Raw genomic sequence first — 21,643 nt, forward strand, 5'->3', positions numbered from 1 at the left:
AAGCCAAAAACATTAGGAAGAAAATGGCAGTGAAATTCCATGCAGGAATGTCCTTGCTCCCAGGAGACACTTCTCCCACAGCAGGCTGGGTGAGTGGGAGGGGTATGGATCCATATAATTCACTTTTCCATGGTAGGAGGGAGAACATCATTTAGAGCTTCAGGACATCCCCGGTGTGTCCGTGTGTGCACCTGGTTGGATGCTCCTTGTCCAGCTCCATGTGGACCTGCCTGGGTGGTTGCAACCCTGCCATGAGCACTGGGGTATTTAAGATCTCCTGTTTTTTTAAATATTTTTCTTGCATCCCTGGGGTTACTTTCTGTAAAAACCACATCAGTTTTGCTCAGAGGAAGGAGGAGACGCAAATTCCAGCAGTGCCATTTGTGGGGACACAGTGGGAGGTGTCACCACAATGGCTGAGGACACCACGGGCTCCGCGGCGTGGGGAAGACCTTTGAGTCCACCTCTGCTCGTGTGTGCAGGGAGGGATGGGAATAACTCCCTGGTGTCCCGGGAATTCTGCACTCGTGACCCAGAGCTGTGTCCTGAGGGCTCCTGGCTCCACTCTTCTGGCAGCAGCAGCCATGTGTCCCCTTGGATGGCTCCCTGCTGTTGTCATGATCCTTAATGCCGCAGCTGCTCGCTTACACCAGGTCATCTGCTTTTATTAGTCCTGCCCCACCACCCACTGAAACTCACACCAGCCAGGAGATCATTATCCACATCCAAAAATAGCATTTCTCTGGCCCCGCTCTCGCAGAGACCTGGGGAACTCGGGGGTTTTCCTCCTTTTCTGATTTCCACTTGGGCTGGTTTCCCCCCTGCTGCCCCATGAAGGCTGGAGCAGCCGCCCTGGCAGCCGGGATCCTCGGGGGCACCGGCGTGCTGCTCTTCCTCATCGCCTTTGGGACGGATTATTGGCTCCTGGCCACGGACACCTGCGGGGTCTTCGAGCATGGCAACAGCACTCTGAGCACCGGGGGGGTGAGCTCTGAAATCCTGTGCTTTGAAAGAACTTAAACTAAATCATTTCAGATCTAAAGTTTTGAAATCTGTGATAATATTTATGCTCAATGAGAGTGACCTGTTAATGTAAAACGTCAGCCTGAGGTAAAACTTTAAATTCTTTAAAATCCAACACGGCTTTTCCATAATATTGAGCATTTTGACTGGAGTAAATCGTGTCTAGGAAGCATTAAGACAGCACCTCTGTAATCTGGCAGATATGAACATTAGAGAATGAAAGGCAAAAATGTAAGAGCTTTAGCTGTTGACAGCATTTCCCTCTAAAGACAAAAGATATCTCCTGATATTTGCCATTAAAAGATTTCTCCCTCTGTAGTTTCTTCATTTAAAACTAGTTCACGTTTAAAAGTGTGGGCCTTGGCAATCACTTCCATCTGAAGTGGTACAGCTGCAGCACAGACACCAAACTAAAGTGAACATCAGACACAGAGCAGAGCAGAAGGGTTCCTGCCCATCTGACCAGTGGCCTGGATATCCTCAGAGTAAGGTTTATATAGGATTTTAGTTAGCAGGAAATGTAATTTTCAAGGGACAGCTTGATATTTTACTCCTAAGGGCTGGTGTCACTCGTTTATAGATCCCTCAATTTGGATTCTTGCTACACTTGCTGTTGTCTAACTCTTCAATGAAATAACAACCAGATCAGTTCCTCGAGCCACCCACTCCCCCAAAATGTTTTTGTGCCAATCAATGTGTGGTTTCCATTACAAAATGACAGGAAGATCCTTGTTGTGTGCAGACTTTTTGTTACTTCAAAGTTCAATCCAATTAGGTTTGATTTTTTTTCCTGGTGCAGTGAGTCACCCTGGGTAGGCATCATGATGCCAGCAAAAAATATTTTTTCTTTCATTTCAGAATCCCATAATCAAATGTAGGGCACTGTTTGCTTGAGTCATGGTTCCAAATGACTTTCCTAACTGTAAAAAAAAAAATTATAATGGAAAAAATGCCTGGAGAAGTGAAACAGAAAACAGGGTCTTTAGTTTCAAGCAGCTCAGTAAAGCCTGGGGATGGCAGAGACAGGGAAGTGCCACTTGTTTTTCTTGCACTTGGGAAGTGACAGTGTTAATTGTTTCACATTTTAGTTGTTTTTAAAAGCAGAGAGAGCAGAGGTGATGCGCTGCATGACACAAATAAGCATCTCAAACATTTCAGAGACGCTCTTGGCCAAGACTGGGGAGCCTGATGCTGAGGCAGTGACTTCAAAAGCACCAGGCAGAAATAGGAACTGCTCTTACTCTTCCCTCTGAGCTATTTTATTTCTATTTCAGACACTGTTTCTATTATTTCTATTTCTGTTACTGGTTGTGGATAACAGGCTCTGTTTTTACCTTCTCTGCCCTTTCTTAAACTGTCAAATCCTGTTCCTTACAGATAAGGATGGGCTGAGTATCTGGCAAGCTCAGTGAAATGTGCTTTGGATGCACCAAGTCAGAGCCACCAGCTGAGGAAGTTTCAGGGCTGAATGTTCCCCTTGTCGTAGTCAGGGAAAGTAAAAGGAGAATCAGGTCAGAACTCTGGAAGCTGCTATAAGGTGATGCATAAAATCGAGGCCAGGGAAGCAGAAGAGCTCTGGGGAGAGCCCAGAGCCCCTTCCAGTGCCTAAAGGGGCTCCCAGAGAGCTGGAGGGGACAAGGGACAGGACAAGGGGCAATGGCTTCCCACTGCCAGAGAAATATTGGGGAGAAATTCTTCCCTGTGAGGCCCTGGCACAGGTGCCCAGAGCAGCTGTGGCTGCCCCAGGATCCCAGGAGGTGTCCATGGCCAGGTTGGACAGGGCTTGGAGCAGCCTGGGACAGTGGAAGGTGTCCTTGCCCATGGCAGGGGTGGCACTGGATGGGCTTTAAGATTCCTTCCACCCAAACCAATTAACCTGTGACAGGATAAGTACCTCTGGCACCTCCCTGTTGGGTCCCATCTCCTTTCTCTGGTTCACAGAGGCCATTCCTCCATGGATATTCCCTATCCATCATAAAACTTATTTTTGTCACAGTCCTGTCTCCTTTACCAAACTGTGTGTGGGGAAGATAAAGCTGGTTTTGAGGATAATTTTAATAAGTTCTTTGGTAAATCTTCCATGACTGGACTTTGCAGTATTGTGCCTTCAGGAAAGACCAAAATCTTGTGCTTGCAGGTCTGGTCTGGGGGTTGGAGGAAGGTGTTTGAGGAGTAGAACACACCCAGAAGGCCCAGCTCCATGAAATTCTCATCCAGCTCTGGCCAGCAGGGGTTTAAAAACAGGAGAAAAGGAGGCAAATCGTTTGTGCAGCTCTGCAGGACAATTTGTTGTCAGAACATTTCGTAGCTGTGTTACAGCAGAAAGTCAAGGACAGCAGCTCCTCCGTGTTCCCCAATCCCTCCAAAACTGACTCAAAAAAACAAATGAAAACCCCATAAAAAATTAAATCAACATTTGTCTAACTGAAGCATCCACTCTTTGTACTATGATGTTCCCTGTTTCAGCCTGAACTTTCATTCCTCCCCAGGCTGAAGCCCCAACAGATGTTGGGAAGGAGATCCTGACTTTCCACCACGAGGGTTTCTTCTGGCGGTGCTGGTTCTTTGGCGAGGGCCAGCCCGAGAGCATCTGGACCTTCTGGTACAGTGAGTACAATGCCACCACTCCCTATCCTCAGCATTCCATCACAGCTTAATGGGAAACAAACGCAGGAAGTGCTTCCAGGGATGGGGTGACAGTTTTTATTTCATTTTTGTCATTCTCATCTTCTGTCAAAGGCAAAGCTGGCTCACTCTTTTTGTGTCCTTTCTGTGCTCATTTTTTGACTTGGATTTTGCTCTCAGAGAGCTGTTCACCGAAATGTTGCAACCTCATGAGGCCATTTAATTTACCACCTACAAAGTTATGTGAAGTGGTGGCTTCCACCAGCAAGGAGAACTCTTCTTTCCTCCCTCTCAATACCTCTTGATGCTTGTGTTCAGCAAAGTTCTGTAGATGTGAGCCCATGCCCTTCCCAGCATCGCTCTTCTGTCCCTGTTTTCTGCCTTCCAGGTGCTCAGCATTCCCAGCTCCCACCGGTTTCAGCACTGGGAAGGCTGGACCTGCACGTTCGTGGTGTCTCTGAGTGCTCAGGATCAGTGGTGGAAAACCATTTTATTTTAAGTTCACACCTTTTTTACTTTTTAAGATCATTGACATTACACTTGAGAATGAACAGAGAGGGATGCTAAATCCTTTATTTTTTGGAAAACACATTCACTCTTTAAAAACAAATTGAAGAAAAGGATAAAACCTGTTCTGTGACCCTGGCTGGTGCCACCCTGGTGCCCTCGTGCAGTGAAGGGCTGGCCCAGTGAACCAGGTGCTCCCACCAGGAATAGGAAAGGAATGAGACCACACCAGGACACACCTGGCACCAGCCTTGCTGGGAGCCACAACTCTACAGTAGGATTTGGGATAACCCACCCCATATTTTAAATAAGTTCTGCAAAGGCTTTAAGCGCCACAAAAACCTTGGCCCTGTGCCCACCGAGGCCTCGATGGAAGATGTTCCTGTGGTTGTGGAGCAGCACAATCACCTCAGAGGGCACTTCCCTGCAAATAGTGCAGGTTCCCACACTAAATTTACTCTGCAGTGATTAAAATTTCAAATGACTTCGCTGTCCCCCAGCCCCTGACCTGTTTCCTGTAAAATCTTGCAGGAATACTTCCCGCCACCACTCAACAATGGGAGGTTTTTCACACAGGAAATTTGTGATAAAAAAGGACAGGCTTGAGACAGGGAGTTTGCTACTGAATTACATTATATGGAAATACATAACATAATTTTACCTGAAGTAAAATGAGTCACTCTGATAACTGGCAAATTTTTTGCTACTTCTTTAGGTATTTATTATAATAGGATTGATCATGGCAAATTAATTTGCTGCTCTTGTGGATGTAATAATTAATTCAATAGGTATTCCATAGTCAATTTAGCATGAACTAATGTCCACCTATTATAAAGTGCTCCTTTGAGCTGAGGAACATATTTAAATAAGTGGCCAACCATTAATTAATTCATTTAACATTCATTCTATTACTGTTAATCATGATAAGCCTCAGAGGTATTAATATTGATGGGGCACTTCCATTCTAATTGTGCTTTTCCTTCTCACCAGCTGGAGGTCTTGGAAGTGCCTTGTTCTGGTACCCAAATATTTTGACCCTTCCAGGTGGTCAGGCACGTTGTCTGGAGGAAAACAGCAACAAGAATATTGACACTGACTTCAGTTGTTTCATCTTTCATGAATTTTGTCCACCTCAGAGTCAGGTTATGAAGATGAGAAGATGTGTAAGAAGCGGTCTCAGATCATCTGATATCTCTCCTCTTTCATAATTATTATTTCTATTTTTATTTTTCTCTTTAACCAAGATTTATTACCTTTTTTCCCTCCCCAGCCTTCTGATTTCACTGAGGGTTTTGCGGGTTTTGCTCAACAGCACATCACCATCTCAGTACTGTAACCGATTCTGCTGGAAATAAAAGCAAACTGGGATTTAATTATTCTTTTTCTTTGTATTTTCCAGCCAGCCAAGCACACCCCAAGTTCTGCATGCATGGCTACCTCTTCCCCATGCCCATTGCTGTGGGACCTTTCCCCCATCCCTCCTATGACACAACTGCAGGTGAGTTCCTTTCCTTCTCCCCCAGCAGCTCCTTTTCCAAGGGATCAGGCAGAGATCTGGGATGTGTGTCTGGTGTGCTGGGATGGGCTGAGCTCCCTCCCACGGGTCCCAGCTCCTGCTCCTGGCAGCAAGGCAGGAGGATAAATCCATTCTCTCCCATCTCCTCTCTCTTTGGGAGGAGCTGGAGCCACCCAAATCCAGCCTGAGTGCTGGCTCCATCCCAGAATTGGTTTCCTGGGATAGCTCAGGTGTTGATAAACAAGCACTGGAAAATTGGTTAAAGACCAAATTGTTAGAAAATCCACATAAGTGACTGGCTTATTTTTAAAGCAATAACACTACCCAGTTGGAGAGCTTCCTTTCAACCGGGTCCCTTTTTATTTATGTTTCTCTATATTTTCCAAGTTCTTTAATGAATCAGTTGCTGTTAGGAATTTTAATTTGCTAAATTGGTGGCAGCAGTTAGAATTAATTCAATGATCTTTTTTTGAAATGAATTGATTTCTTTAAATAGTGTGCATCAGTCTGCCTTGCCTCCGGGGATGCAGGGCAGACATTCTGCACAAACAAACATCTTGACCTTTTCCTTAGCCTTTAGTGGTACCTTTTTTTAGTTTTATTTTCTTTTTTTTTCCATGAGAAATTAATTAAAAAAAATATTGTCAGTAGGAGCATGCGAGGAAGGGCAGCTCATTTCTTTGGCTGTGTAGAATTCCTGCCCCGGGGAACGCTCCGTGGTGTCGAATGGATCCGAGGGAGCTGTGCAGGGAGGAGGAGGAGGAGGAGGATGTGCAGCAAACACGCGGGATGAGCAGTGGGATTGCCCCTGCTTGGGACAGACGTGCACGGCGTCCCGGCTCGGAATGATGCTGATAAACACACTCTCACTATTTTTTCCATCCTGATAAAGGGCGCTGGAGCATCTGTCGCTGCCTGTCAGCCCCGGCTGTGAAGCCCTCCCAGCCCCGGGACCATCTCGGTGTCCCAGAGCTCTTTTCCCACCCCTGTGGTTCTGGAAATGTGCCGGGATGCATCCCGGGCTCTGCCTGTCCCCGTCACCTCCGGGGACCTCCGCATTTTGGGCAGGGGAGCCCGGGCTCCTCCGCTGCCCCAATCCTCTGCACATCCCTCGGGGGAGCAGCCACTTCTGCCGCTGACACCTCTTCTTGCTAAGCAGCCCGTCCTCATTTGCAAAGGCTGACAAAGCAGGAGGCTGTCCAAGGAGAGGGGTCCTCCAGCTATTACCTGCTCCAGAGATAATTCTGCCTTATCTGCATCCTCTTAGGCTCCCTGAGAGAAACGGGTGACGGGAGGTTAAACATGAAAATGAATTCTGTGGTTTTGGAGAGTTCAAGATACTTATCTCTCCCTAAGTGGCTCTCCTGACAAAATGGTTTCAAATGAGGAAAACGCATCTTCTCTGTATCATTTTTCTTTCAAGTGTGAATCATTTCAGCACTACCCACTTGCTCGTGCTTGGCTTAAATCGAGCTGGAGCTTCTGGAAAACACCTGGCAGGGCGAGATGTGGTGGTCCAGGGGATCAGATAAATCAGGGGATGGGAGCAGGGTGTCAGAGGGTCTCTGCTGGAGGACCCCTGATACCTTTGGATAAGGTTTATGGCAGTGTCTGCAAGACACTTGGCTACTGGGAGACTTGAATTAGTGGGCTACATCCCATCCAGTTCCATCTGGTGGGATGTGATGGATCAAGCTTGCTCAGCTCTGCCTGGGGTGGCTGTATGAAGTCACAGCCAAACCCCAAATTCCTTGGATGGACAGGCAGCTGCTCTCCTGCCCCCTTCTCTTCCCAGAGTCTAACAAGGCCATTAATGGGGGAACTCATGAGCTCCTGTTTTCCCTGCAGTCCTGCTAGCAAACACTGCTTTTATTTTAAACCAGGAGCCTGGCACCTTCCAAAGTGTTAATTAAAGTGGAACAAAGCTGTGGTCTGAATCCACCTCTCCAAATTTTGCTATTTTCTTTCCTTTCTTGCCAAGCTTTTCCAACCCTCCCCAGCACAGCTAAGAGCGGTGTCCTTTCCTCCCACCCCTTTTTTTTTTTTTTGTGTGCTTCTCTGGCAAACCTTCCCAGCCCTTTGGCCTCATTCCAGTGCCATTCTGTAGGGCATGACTTTCCCCCTGAGCCCGTGGCTGTTCCAGGTGTCCTGGCAAAGCCGGAGCCTCAGCTCTGCCTGACCCAGCAGCGTCACAGGTTGTTGTTTTTACTGTTGCTAAAGCAGGAGTTAACATGGCATCATTAAGAAAGAGATTTCTGAGGTTGAAATTTCCCTCTTTCCCTCTCCTTTCACTGACTTTGCTCCTGTTGCAGTGTACAGAGGATTTTGGACGGCGTTCATCCTGCTGGCCGTGGCCGCCGGGCTCGTGGGGGGGCTCCTGCTGGTGTGTGGGGTCCCCTTCTCCAGCCCCCACTCCTACAAAATTGGGGGAGGATTCCTGCTGCTCTCAGGTGAGGGGACAGGGCTGGGCCAGGGTGGCTTTGGAATGGGGGCAGGTGGGGATGAAGTGCTGCCGTGGGAGATGGGGCTCTGATGGGAGCAGCAAATTATTATTTCCTTCTTCCCCACTGGAATTAAACCCCTGGGAGCTCTGAGCCACCTGGTCCAGTGGAAGATGTCCCTGTCTGTGCCCTTTATGGTCCCCTTCCAACCCAAACCATTCTGTGATTCCGTCATTCTGTGCTCAGCCAGGCTTTAGCAAGATAGTACTTAGTCCTAGCAGGGCTGAGATTTTTGAAAATCACTTTGTTTTTACTACTCCTGTATGCAATCCTTTTATTTCAGTAAAGCCTGCAGGTGTGTTAAGTCTGGGCAGCATCAGCCCTGCTCGGTTCCCCAAAGTCAGGCTTTGCATTTGGGCTGCTCTTCTGCTGTTAGCTTTGATAGAGCTGGAAACCCACAGAGGGATGAAAGGCAAACCCCATGATCCAAAATGGGAGGGCTGGCTTAAGGAGACCTGAAAAGATGAAACGATGGCACTGCAGGAAAATGAATTAAAAATAGGCATTTATTCATTTTTCTCACCGCTGTTACCAATGATTCCACTGAATTATCACTTGGGCTTTTTCCTTTTCTGCATTTGAGAGGAATAACTGGCTTCAATATTAGAAATACTTGATTTATACCAGTGAGTCAAACTCAGAAAAAAGCTCTTTTATGACTCAAGCAGCCACAGGCTGGAGCTCAGTTGAGCTGCGCCAAGTGAAGAACTTCGTAATGAAATCAGGTCTTTCTCTGAAAAACCCCTGCTTAACTGCAGATCCTTCACCAGCTCCTGCTGCCTTGTAATAAACATCAGTGAAAATATTTAACAAGAAAGGTTATGATATTGACCCAACTGCCACATTTACACAACTTTTAAATTCCTCCAAGGATGGTCATTCTACCCCTGCCCTGGGCAGCCTGTGACAGAGATGGACAAGGCTTTCCATGAAGAAATTCCTGCTTGTCTCCACCCTGAGCCTCCCCTGACCCAGCCTGAGGCCGTTCCCCCTCCTGTCCCTGTTCCTAGGAGCAGAGCCTGACCCCCCTGGCTGTCCCCTCCTGGCAGGAGCTGTGCAGAGCCACAAGGTCCCCCCTGAGCCTCCTTTGCTCCAGTCTGATCCCTTTACAGCTCCCTCAGCCCCTCCTGGGGCTCCAGCCCCTTCCCAGCTCCGTTCCCTTCCCTGGACTCACTCCAGCCCCTCAATGTCCCTCTGGTCATGAGGGTCCCCGAGCTGCCCCCAGCACTGGAGGTGCCCCAGCGGTGCCAGCACAGGGGACAGCACTGCCCTGATCCCCTGGACACCATTCCTGACCCGAGCCAGGTGCCATTGGCCTCTTGCCCACCTGGGAACCCCTGGGCTCGTGTCCAGCTGCTGGCACCAGCACCCCCTGAGCCTTTTCCACAAACAGATTCCCAAGCCTGTAGTTTTCCATGGGGTTGTTGTGATCCCGTATTGGACAGTAATCCAAGGGCAGAAACCTTTCCCTTCCCATCTGTAGTCCAGGCTCCCAGGAGGCAGCAGCTGTCCCTGAGGAGTGTGTCCAGCCTGCACATTGGGCAGAAATATCACAGAGAAGGATGCCGAGTAATACTCAACTGTCTTCCTTTTCTTTTTCTTTTTTTCCTTTTCTTCATTGTTTTTCCGCTTTATTTGACTAGTCCTTGATTAAAAGGCTGGGGCTTCGAATGTGACACTTTTTGGAAGAGCTGATTATGCATCACATAAACCTCTTGGCATTAGACAAAGATGCTGCTGTTAAAATTGAAGTTTGTATTAATGCAGCTTCAATCTGAACAGCAATCATTATTATTAACAGTCATTCGGGGGAGCAAGTTCAGCTGGAAGACACTTCCTGCTATATTTTCCACTCAGATGATAGCAGAAGGATTCAATGTGTTTTTCAGCAAAGTTTCCTTAGTATTTCAACTGATCCTTTTATTTGGGGGGCTTATCCTGATCTCAGACCTCTGGATCCTGCTTGGCCCTGGCTTCTGGATGGATTTGGGTTGCATCCTTCCATGGTTATTTTCTTGTTATCCCTTCTAAAAATATTTTGCATAATTGCACTAAGCAGTAGGAACAATGGATTTAACACAGGCTCGAGTCCCCAGCCATCCCTTTCCTTTGGAAAGTGCAGGGAGGATGCAGGAGAAAGCGCCTCTTGTCTTCTAATCGTGGCCTGCAGGTCAGTGTTAATTAACCTCCCTTGCAGAAAGGATCTCCCGGAAAGCGGGATGTGCAGGGAGGATGCAGGAGAAAGCGCCTCTTGTCTTCTAATCGTGGCCTGCAGGTCAGTGTTAATTAACCTCCCTTGCAGAAAGGATCTCCTTGAGGAAGTGTGAAAAAGCTGGCAATCTGCAGAGTGGGAATGTGGTCTGGCAGCAGGAATGGGAGATGGAGCACCAGGACTGCGGGATGTCCCAGCCTCACAGGGAACCCTTCACCAGCAGCTTTGTTCTGCCCACCACCTCCCTACTTTTGGGAGAAGTTGTGGTTATTCACTGCAAAATGACATCACTTTTTCCACCAAAAGGCTTCAAAGACAGCCCTGGTGCAAATGCATTCCCAGACATTTGTGGATGACCAGCCTGAGCAGGGTTGTGTGTCCATCTGTCGCTGGGGGAATCCAGGGCCGAAGGGTGAGGATTGTTCTGGCTCAACTGGATCCCTTTGGATTTCCCCCTGAGATGCCTTTTATTTACTGTACATTGCAGAGGGCAAATCTGACTGTGCCAGCTCCAATAACCGATGGACTGCTCTGGGAGGTGTTTCTGAGAGCCTTTCCAAAGCAGTGGAGTCATTTCTCTGGATTTCCTCCACTGGGTGACTCTGGAAAGAGCCAAAGCCAATCTGACATTTGCTGGTGCTGCCTTTGCAGCTGAGGCCATTTTCTGAGCAGTTTTCCCTGCCAGCCTTCTCCCAAAAACACCTGGAATACATGAGGCAAGAGCCAGTGTGCTGCTTTCCTCCCAGCATTTGCCATCTTGGAATGAGCTTCAGTGCTTCCAAAGGGTGGCAGATCCTTCCTGGTGCTGGATTGTCCCTTTGTTTCAGTAATCAGAGGTTGGTTAATTGTCACTAGAATGTCACCAAGAGGGCTGGGTGAGCTCTGTGCTGCAGCTTCTGGAAGCTCTTTGAGTTGCTGAGACAACTTTGCTTCATTTTGGTCCTTCCTTTTTTCCTACCTTGTGCCCCACGGTTTTCTTTTCCTTTGGGCATTTTAGAGAACAAACATAGTAGTGCAGCACTGGCACAGGTTGCCCAAAGAGGCTGTGAATGCCCCATCCCTGGAAGTGTTCCAGGCCAGGTTGGATGGGGTTTGGAGTACCCTGGGATGGTGGGACCATCCTGTTCTTCAGCATGACCCAACAGCATGGGAAAAAAGGCAGATTTCCCAGGCCTGTGAGTTAAAGTGCTGGATTTTTTGCTCAGATCCTGCTTCCCAAATGGAGCAGCTCCACTTTGGCAGTCTCAGGCTCCCCACGTGCAGTGAAGGCTGACAGTTATGGAGGGGCAGCTGAAGGTCACCCCTCCATTTCGCTGTTATTAACATCCTTAAGAGGCAACGAGCGAGAGAGGAGAATGAGTCAAAGTTCATTATTCTCCTAATTAGCAGATTACACAAAAATTCAGTAGCTTCCCCAGAATAAGAGTTAAAGATTGAGTTCACTCACCTGTCCCCACAATTAGCAGCTATAAAGGTGTCACAAGGAAATAAAGTGAGAGAAAGGAAAAGCTCCACTTCAATTTGCCCACATGGAAGATGTAGCTCCGTTGGGAGAGGGGGATGGAGCTCCAGGCTCCCAGATCTGCAGTGCACAAAGGATACAGATTTAATACCCCACTGCAATTTTCTGGCAATTAGCCCCTCCCCAGAAGTTGCCGTTGACCTCATCAGTCTGGAGATGGAGTTTCGCAGTTAATTTTTCCCAGTACCATCCTAATGAACAGAGGCAAAGAGGGAGAAGGAGGCAAGGAAGGGATCACTCAGGTAATTTTCCAGTGGAGAAAGCACAGGGATGCTGAGAGGAGCATGGGGATGAGGTTTGATGAGGACTTCACTTACCCAAACCCAATACACCCTGTGTCTTGGGTGTGGGTGCTGATGCACCACAATGCAGTGTTATATTTCAGACAGAAAATTGCATTTTTTCAGTTTTTCATTTTGCTGCCCAAAGCAGGAAGGAATCTATGTCTCTACATCCAAAGCTGTCAGGAAACAAAGATAATTTCTGTTGTGTTTCCCACACTAAAAGGCCCGGAAAGGAGGGAGCAAAGTGAAACCTGTTCAACAGATGAAAAATCCCCAAAAACCCAGCATGTTAAAACAAAAATGCCAAACACTTTGGTAATATAAGAGGGAAACATCCTGATTTTCTCATGATGAAGAGGCTGCTGATGGCTGTAAGTATGACAAATTTTAGGCAGGTTCAGGTACACTTGTGATTGCTCCAAACATGCATTTCCGGCTGAGCAGATTTCAGTGAGCTGCCCTTCCTGAGCTCCCACCATCCTTTGGCTGCACCTGCCCTCCTGATTTTCTCTTCCCACTGAGGACATTGTGTAAATCCCAGGGATTCTTCATCACTCAGCTGTAATTATTCCAGGGAAGAAGGCTGCTTGCTTTACATATTCTTGTCATTTGCCCAGAGTGTGAAAACATTCTTAATTTAGATGCCATGGCCATGCCATCACCTCCAGTACCTGTTTAATAATAAATCCTTCTGTGCCAAGACCTGGAGCTTCTCCTGAGGCCAGAGGGGGAACCAATCCCCATTCCTTATCTCCTGAAGAGGTTGGGGATGGTGCCACCCACACATGGGACTTCCCTCACCCTCCTCAGTAAGAACTGGAAGGTTTTGATCTGATTACTTCAAAAAACAAGACTTAGGCCATATAATTTGTCCTGGGAGAAATCAACACAGAATTCCTGGTTATTTAAAGCAAAATTCCAAAGTACATTTCCATACCCACGTTCTCTGTCCCACCGGGGCTGCGCTTTCATTTGCGTCTCTTACGGTAGGTATTATAAGTTAATGAAATAGAAATTGATCTTTAAAGGAGCACTTTTCAAGGTTCAGTTGCTATCTAATTAATTTAATTTTAAATTACATCAGTAATAAAGACTTAATTGCCTTCTTATCAATACATTGTATTCTGTAAAGGACATGCGACTATTTGAACACACCATCGCTTTCTTATAGTAGAATAATTGGTATTTTAAGCATACAACTATCATAGTAAGTGTAAAATATTTATTTGTGCACTTAATTTCAAGTGGTATCAAAACCTCAATGAACATGCAAATGTTCTAGCAGCTGCTGTTTAACTCCTTGCCTGCCTCTCCAGGAAAAACAAGGACTCCTCCACATCAGGGAGAATGGCTGGAATTTCAGTGTGGGGTGATGTAAATAATATTTGTATGGCTGCACCAATTTTTGATTGGTAAGATTGCATCTTTTTAGGGCATGGGAGGCAGTTTAGTAAATGTGACAGCTTAGGGTGGGGAACTGCCACTTCTATCTCCCTCCTAGTGAGGACTTTGAAGCCTCTTACCTTCATGTGAGTCTTATTTTTGTCTCTGAGATGTTTTTATAACCATTATAAACAGAATCACAGTAAAACACGGATGTGTTTTCTCTGACTGAAGATTCAGTAACCTCCCTAAGCTGATAAATCAACGTCAGTCTTTACCCCTTTCCTTTCCTTAGCTCAAAAGCTGGATTTTGGAGTATATAAGCTGCCAGGAAGAATAATTAAATACACCACAACTACCTTTGATTTAAAAATGGCAAGGGGAGAAATTAAATCTTGCAGAAGCCACAACACATCCACAGAACTGTGTGGTAACTTGTCAACTAAATTAATTTCGAGCAGTTCACTTCAACCATAAAAATAATATAAGCTGTGATGTATTTCTTTCATATATGTGTGTGTATATCTATATGTTATACAGCACCATTTAAAAATAGCAGCTTCTACCTGTGAAGTAGCAAGATCAGATATTTCTGAGCTGCTTTCAGACCTGTCATCACACCGTCACTATTTAGCTTTAATAGATGTTGAGTTTAAAATGCACCATAGAAATATATATATTTTTAAAGATACAGAGTAAATGAGATTTGGGCCACTCTAATTTTTTTCCTCTGCTTCCAGCTTCGTGGCATAAGCTGCTGGAATAATTCTTGTTATTATTCTGGTATTTAGTAGCCCATCTAAGATTAACATCTCATGGCTGTGTGCCTTTCCCACCCCATAATGTGCTGGCTCTGGGGGTGGCAGTGCCAGAATTTTTCCACCAGCACCAGGATTTGTCATGGCATCTTTGTGTTCCTGGTGGGGGTTGGCTATGACACTGCTTCCAAGGGTAGATACAAAAAAAGGAAGTAAGTTTTGGTGTCTCCTCAATCTCTGAGAAATTAAAAGTGAAAAAGGTGAAACATCCCACCTTGGAGAGAGGAAGGCAGGTCCCTGCTGGGAACATCAGCCCTGCTCGGGTGGTTTCTCCATGGCCTTATCCTGCTGAAGCAGAGCCTTCAGAAGTGCTGGTGGTCAAAGCAGGAGGTGTCAGAGGCAGGAACTGGTCACTGTGGTGTGACCTCAGCTTCCACAGGAACCTGCAGAGCAACGTCAGCAGCAACAATTCTGCCACACAAAGCTTTGGTGCAGAGCATGGATGAGAAGCTGTGGTGATCTTTTCTCACCTTTACTCCTGTATTCCCTGCTCATAACTCAGTTTTCTCTCTCTTCCCAGGAGGTTTGTTTCTCCTGCTCGTGTTTCTCTTTGTGATGTGGAAGGAGTTTGCAGCTGACTTTCAGAAGTACATCCTCCTGGAGAGGAGTGAGAGGTGCCTGGATGATGTCCCCGTGCACGTCTACTACGGGTGGTCCTTCATGTTTGCCGCCGCCGGGGTGCCCCTGGTGTTGCTCTCTGGACTCCTCTTCTTCCTGGTGGGCAGAGACATTGTGGATTCCCTGCAGTAAGACAAATGTGGAAAAGGCTTTGAGAAAATTGGTGATGCTCCTTGTAAAGAAACACACCCAAGTTTTGAGGGCTTGATGGTTTTTGTAGCTGTAATTGTGGGGATAGGATACACTCACTCTCATGGGGAGGCAGGGATGGAGCACTGAGCATCCACAGAATCCCAGGGTGGTTTGGGTTGGAAGGACCTTAAAATCCATCCTTTTCCGCCCCCTGCCATGGACAGGGAGACCTTCCTCTATCCCATGTTGCTCCAAACCCCACCCAACCTGGCCTTTGACACTTTCAGGCATGGGGTAGCCACAGCTTCTCTGGGTACCCTCTGCCAGAGTCTCACAGCCAGGAATTCCTTCCCAATTTCCCATCTCCCCCTCTCCTCTGGCAGTGGGAAGCCATTCCTTGTGTCCTGTCCCTCCATCCCTTGTCCCAAGTCCCTCTCCAGCTCTCCTGGAGCCCCTTGAGGTACTGGCAGGGGCTCTGAGCTCTCCCTGGAGCCTTCTCCAGGTGAGCACCCCCAGCTCTGCCAGCCTGGCTCCGACCACTGCCCATCCCAAACCAGCCCCAGCTGAACATCCAGCTCCAGCCTTTTTCCACTTTGGAGATATTTCACCACATTGGTGGGGTTTGCACCAGTTTTTCCCAGAGCCCTGGGGAAAGCAGTTCTCTGTCAGCAGAGCTCCACATCCATATTCAGCAGAGCTGGAGTTTTACAGCATTCCCAGCATCCTGGTTTCTTGTAAAAGGAAATCGAATCTGGCTGCAATGGTGCAAGCAATAATGTCTATTTCTAAAAAGCAATTAAGGATGATTTTTTTTTCTTAGCCAGCTCTAATTGACGTCAAAGGACAACCATTTTAATGGGATGTCGGGAAACATGAGAAACTTTTTTCTTCCTTAAAAGCCCTGATTCTGAAGATACAAATGTACCTGGACCTAACCTAACTTTCAATAAGGGAATAAACCAATTTCTGTGGCTTGAAACATAACATGAATTAATTAGTATTTCTTTGCAGCAATGCTTTGCTCTGCATTTAATATTTTCCCTGGATGCAGTTTTGTGGAGATTCCCAATCCAAAAACTGAAAGGTGATCCTGGTTGAGGGGAAAAAGAGGGAGGACAATAGTATGATAATGTGATAGCACCTTGGTTTGTGCCTGTACTTCATCAGTTCTTCAAGTGGCAATTTCTCACTATAAATTTGTTTTGAATAATTGTCCTTACCCTGAATTGCATATTTTCCCTGGACACAGTTTGGGGAAGTTTCTCAACCAAAAAACTGAATGATGGTGGGAGCTGGAGGAACGGGAGTGGGGACAATGACACTGCTATATTTTTTGGTTTTGTTTTGGTCAGCCCTATCAGGCAGCTCAGCTGGGACCTTGTTGTATTCTATGGACACCTCACAAGAGTCAGATCTAAAATGACAAATTATATGACATTTAAATACATTTAAATTCTTGCAGTCACTCAGGCTGATGTGGCAGTGACCCTGCAAAGAACAATCACCTCCTAGTTCTCCACCAAACTATCCGGCTGCTAGGGGTGAAATAATTTGTCCTGAATATGCAGAGGTTTGTAGAGACACTTGAGAAATGACAAAGATTTGATCTTGTCGTGTTTTTCGGGCTGGAGCACGGTGCTTTGAAGTAGTTTGTTGGGTCCTTGTTTGCTGAGCTCATTTGCATAAATTTTAAATCAAACTTCTCAAAACGCGCCCTTCTCGTGGATGTCAGAGTTTGTGCTCAGCTCACATCTCCCGAGCTTTATGTCACACTATTGACTCAGTGCAGTTAATTAATAATGGAATGTAAATCTCTGCTAGGAAGCGCTGAAGATTGTTGGCAGTGTAAAAATGTTTGTTAATGCTCTTCCTAAAATATTATTCAAGTCTGCCGTTTCTTTCCTTTCGGAGCAAGTTCTAATTATTCTTTTACAAGATTCATGGCATACACAGAGTGAGGAATTGTAATTCCCCCATGTAAAGATTAGTTCTTTCATATGAATAACAGGCTTGGGCTACAGTTCTTAAGCAATATCCACACTGTTTTCCCTTAATAGAAATTTTGTTTGAATAGAATTGGGATGTGCAGGTAAAAATCATGGGTTTTTTTCCCAGTGAATGGATGTTTCATGACATCCCCAAACACACAGAGATTTTAGTGTTTTATTTGGCCATTCTAAATTGTTTTTTTTTTCTCTTTGGGTTATGCCTAGTTCCCCATCAGTTCTTCAAGGGATAATTTCTCACAGTAAATTCCCTTTGAATATTTTTTGTCATTTAATTATCTATTCAATGTGGAGATGAGCACTTATGGTCACAAAGAATAAAAGTATACAATCCAGGAGCAGAAGAGGTCAAGATTTACAGTCACTTGCCTTTCACTGATCCCATAAAACAATCCAAGCATGCAGAAATGATGATCCCATAAGAGACACCAGGGCAGAAGAATGAGAATGCAGCATGAAATCCATCAGACTTATTGATATCTGTGAAGCTGAGGATCCCTGAAGTTGTGAATATAGAAGTGAGTTTTATATTATAGAATGAAATATTTATTAACTTTCTCCATCTGTTCTTTAAAAAATCTAGTTTAATGTCATCAAGGCATTTATGGAATACATTTAACTTAATCATGCATTCATGCCTTAGGGAGTAAAGCATCCCTGGAGACTTGCTCTTTCTGGATCAGCTCTAGAACAAGCAATAGTTTAAAATTCCATCATTCTTTGGAAATAAACCACATGACTTTGAATAATTCTTGAACAGAGGGTGTTTTATTTTAAATATCTGGTATTGAGCACATCCAATTGTTGTCTGGTATTGAGCTTTTGGGTAACCTCATCAAATCCCTGGATTTTCCACAGATTTGGAAAATCTCTCAATATTAGGTATATATCTAATAGTCACAACAATAAGAAAGAATGAGATGGTAGACTTGCATAATTAAAGCAATTAACTCTTTCATTAAAATCCCATGTTTATTGCCAACACAAGGCCAAATACATCATTTTGGTGGATTAAAGACTCCACTTCCTTTGCTCTCAAGTTTCTCATGGCTAGTAAAACTCAAGCAGACAAAATTTGCTGTGAGAGTCATCACTTCTGTAGGAGAAATTTTAAAAAAAGGAACTCATGGGCTTAGTGGTAGAGTTGGAAATTGCAGAAACCACGTTCGCTTTCATCTGTTGAATATGAAGTTTGATGAAAGGATATTATAGAGTAGTGACAAGGACCTAATTCTGATCCAAGTTTTGTCATTATAAATCATGAGTAATTCCGAAGGCTGCAGCAGACCCTTATCACTGCTAAACATCTGTAAGTCAGATCAGAACCGGGACTAATAAATACATTCAAAATGCATAATTAAAACAGTGATTTCACATCACTCTGATGAATTTTAGTCAAGGATTTCTTCAAGGATGCTTTTCTCACATTAGCATTTGATGTTAGTAAGCAATGAATAATTCCATTTTTTCTTTCCAACATCTGGGACACTTCCTGCTTTATTTGCTACTTACTGAGCACTCTGCAGGAAATATTAATGAATCCTGGGTGTTGAAACACGGGCCCTGTGGTTCGTGCTCAGGAGGCAGCCTTACGTAGGAGAGGTGTCTTGAGATTAAGAGCTTGATTTTGGTGAAAGATATTGGGAGATTTGCCAAACCTGAGGGAAATACAGGGATTTGGGGAGGTCACCCAAAAGTCCCTGTGGCAACTTCTTTCATGCCGTGGAGCTCTTCCCTGAGCTCTTCCCTCGTACCTAAGACACAATTAATAATAAAAGCCTTTCCCCTTGGTCAGATCAGCTCTTTTTGGTGTGATTCGGGAAGCCAGCACCCAAGGATGCCCCGAGGTTGGGAAGGAGCTGGTGCTGCTCCACCTCAGCCAAGGAGGGATGGCCCAGGGGACCATCACTGCCCTGCCAGCTGCTTCCTCACACCTCCAGTGGCCTGGAGGTCTTTATCTTCCTTGGGAGATCATGGAATTCTGTGTTTGGAGAGCTCTGCTGGGCCTTCAGAGCAGCCTGTGGAGGAAACCTGAGCTGAGCACCAGGTGAGCTTCCAAAGGAGGGATTAAATGTCCTTCTGTGTTAGTGGGAAGTGACTTTGACACTTTTTCACCAAGGGGGTGAAAACACCCTCTGCCGTGGAAAACAGGTAAACTGGAACTTTCCCAGCTTCATTCCACTTGGGTGTGCAACAGCCCCTCTCGAATTTATTACAAACCTTTCCACTTTTTCTTTTTTTGTCCAGAAAAATTCATCTTTGCTGTCCAGGTCATGTTTTGACCTTGGTCAGACACATTCCTTGGTGGCTCCTGTAACAAAATGTGAGCGTGCAGAACCACAATCCCCACTGCAGCTGCTCCCCTAAGGACCCCTTGTTCCCGCAGCGCCCCAAAACCCTCCGGAGAAGGGAAGTGCTGGGCATTCCATCCCTATGGAAGATGCCCACGGCCCCTTTCCTGCAGCAGCCCCATCCTGCTGGCTCAGCACCTCCTGAAGTGCCCCTTGTCCCTCAGGCAGTGCTGGGGGAGAGGCACAGATGTGGTGCAGCAAACGAAGGCGCAGACCAAATTAAAATAAATGTGGAGAGGGGAGCGGGCTCCACGCTCGGCGCGGGGCTGTGCGCTGGGGCAGGATCAAGCCGTATCAGGCAGAGCCCCCTCTACAAGAGTGCACAGCACCTCAATCCCAGAATCAATAAGCTGTACATGCTGCAGCACAAAGAGCTCTTATCTGCAGTACCACTTTGAATTTAGTGAATTTATTTAATCCCTGATGCCTGCAGAGCATCAGTCCTGTCTTCTGGGTTAATTTATTTATTCCGGTGATGTATTTTTAGTCTTTCAAGTCCTTGACATTTGAGAAGCAGTTTTCTTCCCCCCTCCTTGTTTCCTAAAAAACGTCTGAATTGGAAAAAAATTATTTACAGAAAAGTATTTTTTCCCCTAATTCATTCCCCACTTTTCCTTCTGGGAGCCAAGAGAAATACAATATCAATACTAATAACCATAAATGGAATGGATTGGGAAAGGCTCCTTTTCCCCCTGCCTGGCAGACCCTGCTTCTAAATCAATGCTGGACATTCACTGATCTTCTTTCTTCTCATATTTTTTTTTTCCCTACAAATATTCTCTCCTCTTCTGTGAATTAAAAAAAAATTAAAAATCACCTATTTTCTAGATATAGCCAAGATTCTGTGCTGCATTTGGTTTGAAAATTGTCAGGAGGGCAGGTGATACTCTTATCTCCTGGAACTTGGTATTTCCAGGTGGATCAGATGGAGCCTTGCTTCAACCCAACGGAACCAGAGGGTTAAAGAGTGGGACTACTGTTAAAAAGAAATACCAAAGGAAAACAATAGGTAGGTACTAAACATTTGGTTATGGAAAAGTAGATTGAAGCTTTATATAAACTTCAGGATCTGCAAAGAAGGAAAAAGTCTCACCTGGCCTTGGCTAAGACAAGGACAGCTGCAGCAAAGCTGAAAAAATTAAAAATAAAGTAGCATGAAGGGCAATTTTTTGAAAAACAGAGGGTTTATTCTATATTCCTTATCTATGTATTTCCCTATCTATTAGCCAGTATTTCCTTGTATTTACTTTAAGGGAAGCAGCAAGCACTGAGAAGAAAGAGCCTCTCCTAGAATAGGGACTCAGCAAAAATATATTATATGTCCTCAAAAATAACTCTGCAAAGTCACAGAACATAATTGTTTTTCCATTTCAGATATAACAATTTCTTTTCTTTGTATTTTCTTCTATTTAAATACCACTCCATGAGAGAAGATGTTCAACAAACCATCAGTGCTCAAATAACATTGGTTGAGCTAGCTGATTTAAGATTTTAATGTTAATTAAACCTCATTGGTTACAAGCTGGAATAATTGCAGTGCACAGTGAATAAATGTGGCTTGCTCTGAGAGAGAGGCATCAACCTTTGGGCATCCCTGCCCCCCAAAAAGAAGGGAAATGCAACAATTTAAACAAATCAGCCTCAAAATTGGTCCTGCTGGGTGTTGAGGTGGAGATTTTGCACCAGCCCCCCTGAAATGCAGGCAGAAGTTTTACCCCTCAAATCACAAGCAAGGTCATGAGTTAAATAATTAGCTCCAAAATCCAGCCATTAATCAAATTTATTGCAAGGCTTTTGCATCACATCCCCAAAAGAAGCTCGGGGGGTGGTGCCAGCTGTCCTGTGGGGATGGGCACCCCCAGCCCCTTGCTCCTGGTGTCCCCAGGCTTTTTTGTGGCATCCTTTCCCCTAAGGGAAATCCTGGTGCTGGGAGAGTGGGTGAATTCTAAAGGCACTAAAAACATATTTTGGTCCTTCTGAGGGTCAGATAATTTCATCTGCATCTTCAGGATGGTGCTGATGAAGGCTGGAAGCATCTTAAGAGCTGCTCTCAGGGTGGTTTTTCCTTCAATTTTGCTCTGCGAGTCAAGATCCCATCCCTGTTTTCCCTCCTGCCTTGTGAAACCCCCGTTATCCGAACCCAAA

The 21,643-nt window shown here is 45.6% G+C and overlaps 1 protein-coding gene across 1 annotated transcript; it reads left to right on the forward strand.

Moving 5' to 3' along the window:
- Positions 1-724: 724 nt before the first annotated feature.
- LOC121331869 (transmembrane protein 182-like) lies at positions 725-15,212 on the forward strand. Its single transcript, XM_041396668.1, has 5 exons — positions 725-984; positions 3,513-3,630; positions 5,555-5,653; positions 7,984-8,121; positions 14,912-15,212. The coding sequence occupies exons 1-5, from the start codon at positions 832-834 to the stop codon at positions 15,139-15,141; spliced, it is 738 nt and encodes a 245-aa protein (XP_041252602.1). The 5' UTR covers positions 725-831; the 3' UTR covers positions 15,142-15,212.
- Positions 15,213-21,643: the final 6,431 nt, after the last annotated feature.

This window comes from Onychostruthus taczanowskii, unplaced genomic scaffold, assembly GCF_017590055.1.
Source record: "Onychostruthus taczanowskii isolate IOZ18803 unplaced genomic scaffold, ASM1759005v1 scaffold13, whole genome shotgun sequence".
NCBI lineage: Eukaryota > Metazoa > Chordata > Aves > Passeriformes > Passeridae > Onychostruthus > Onychostruthus taczanowskii.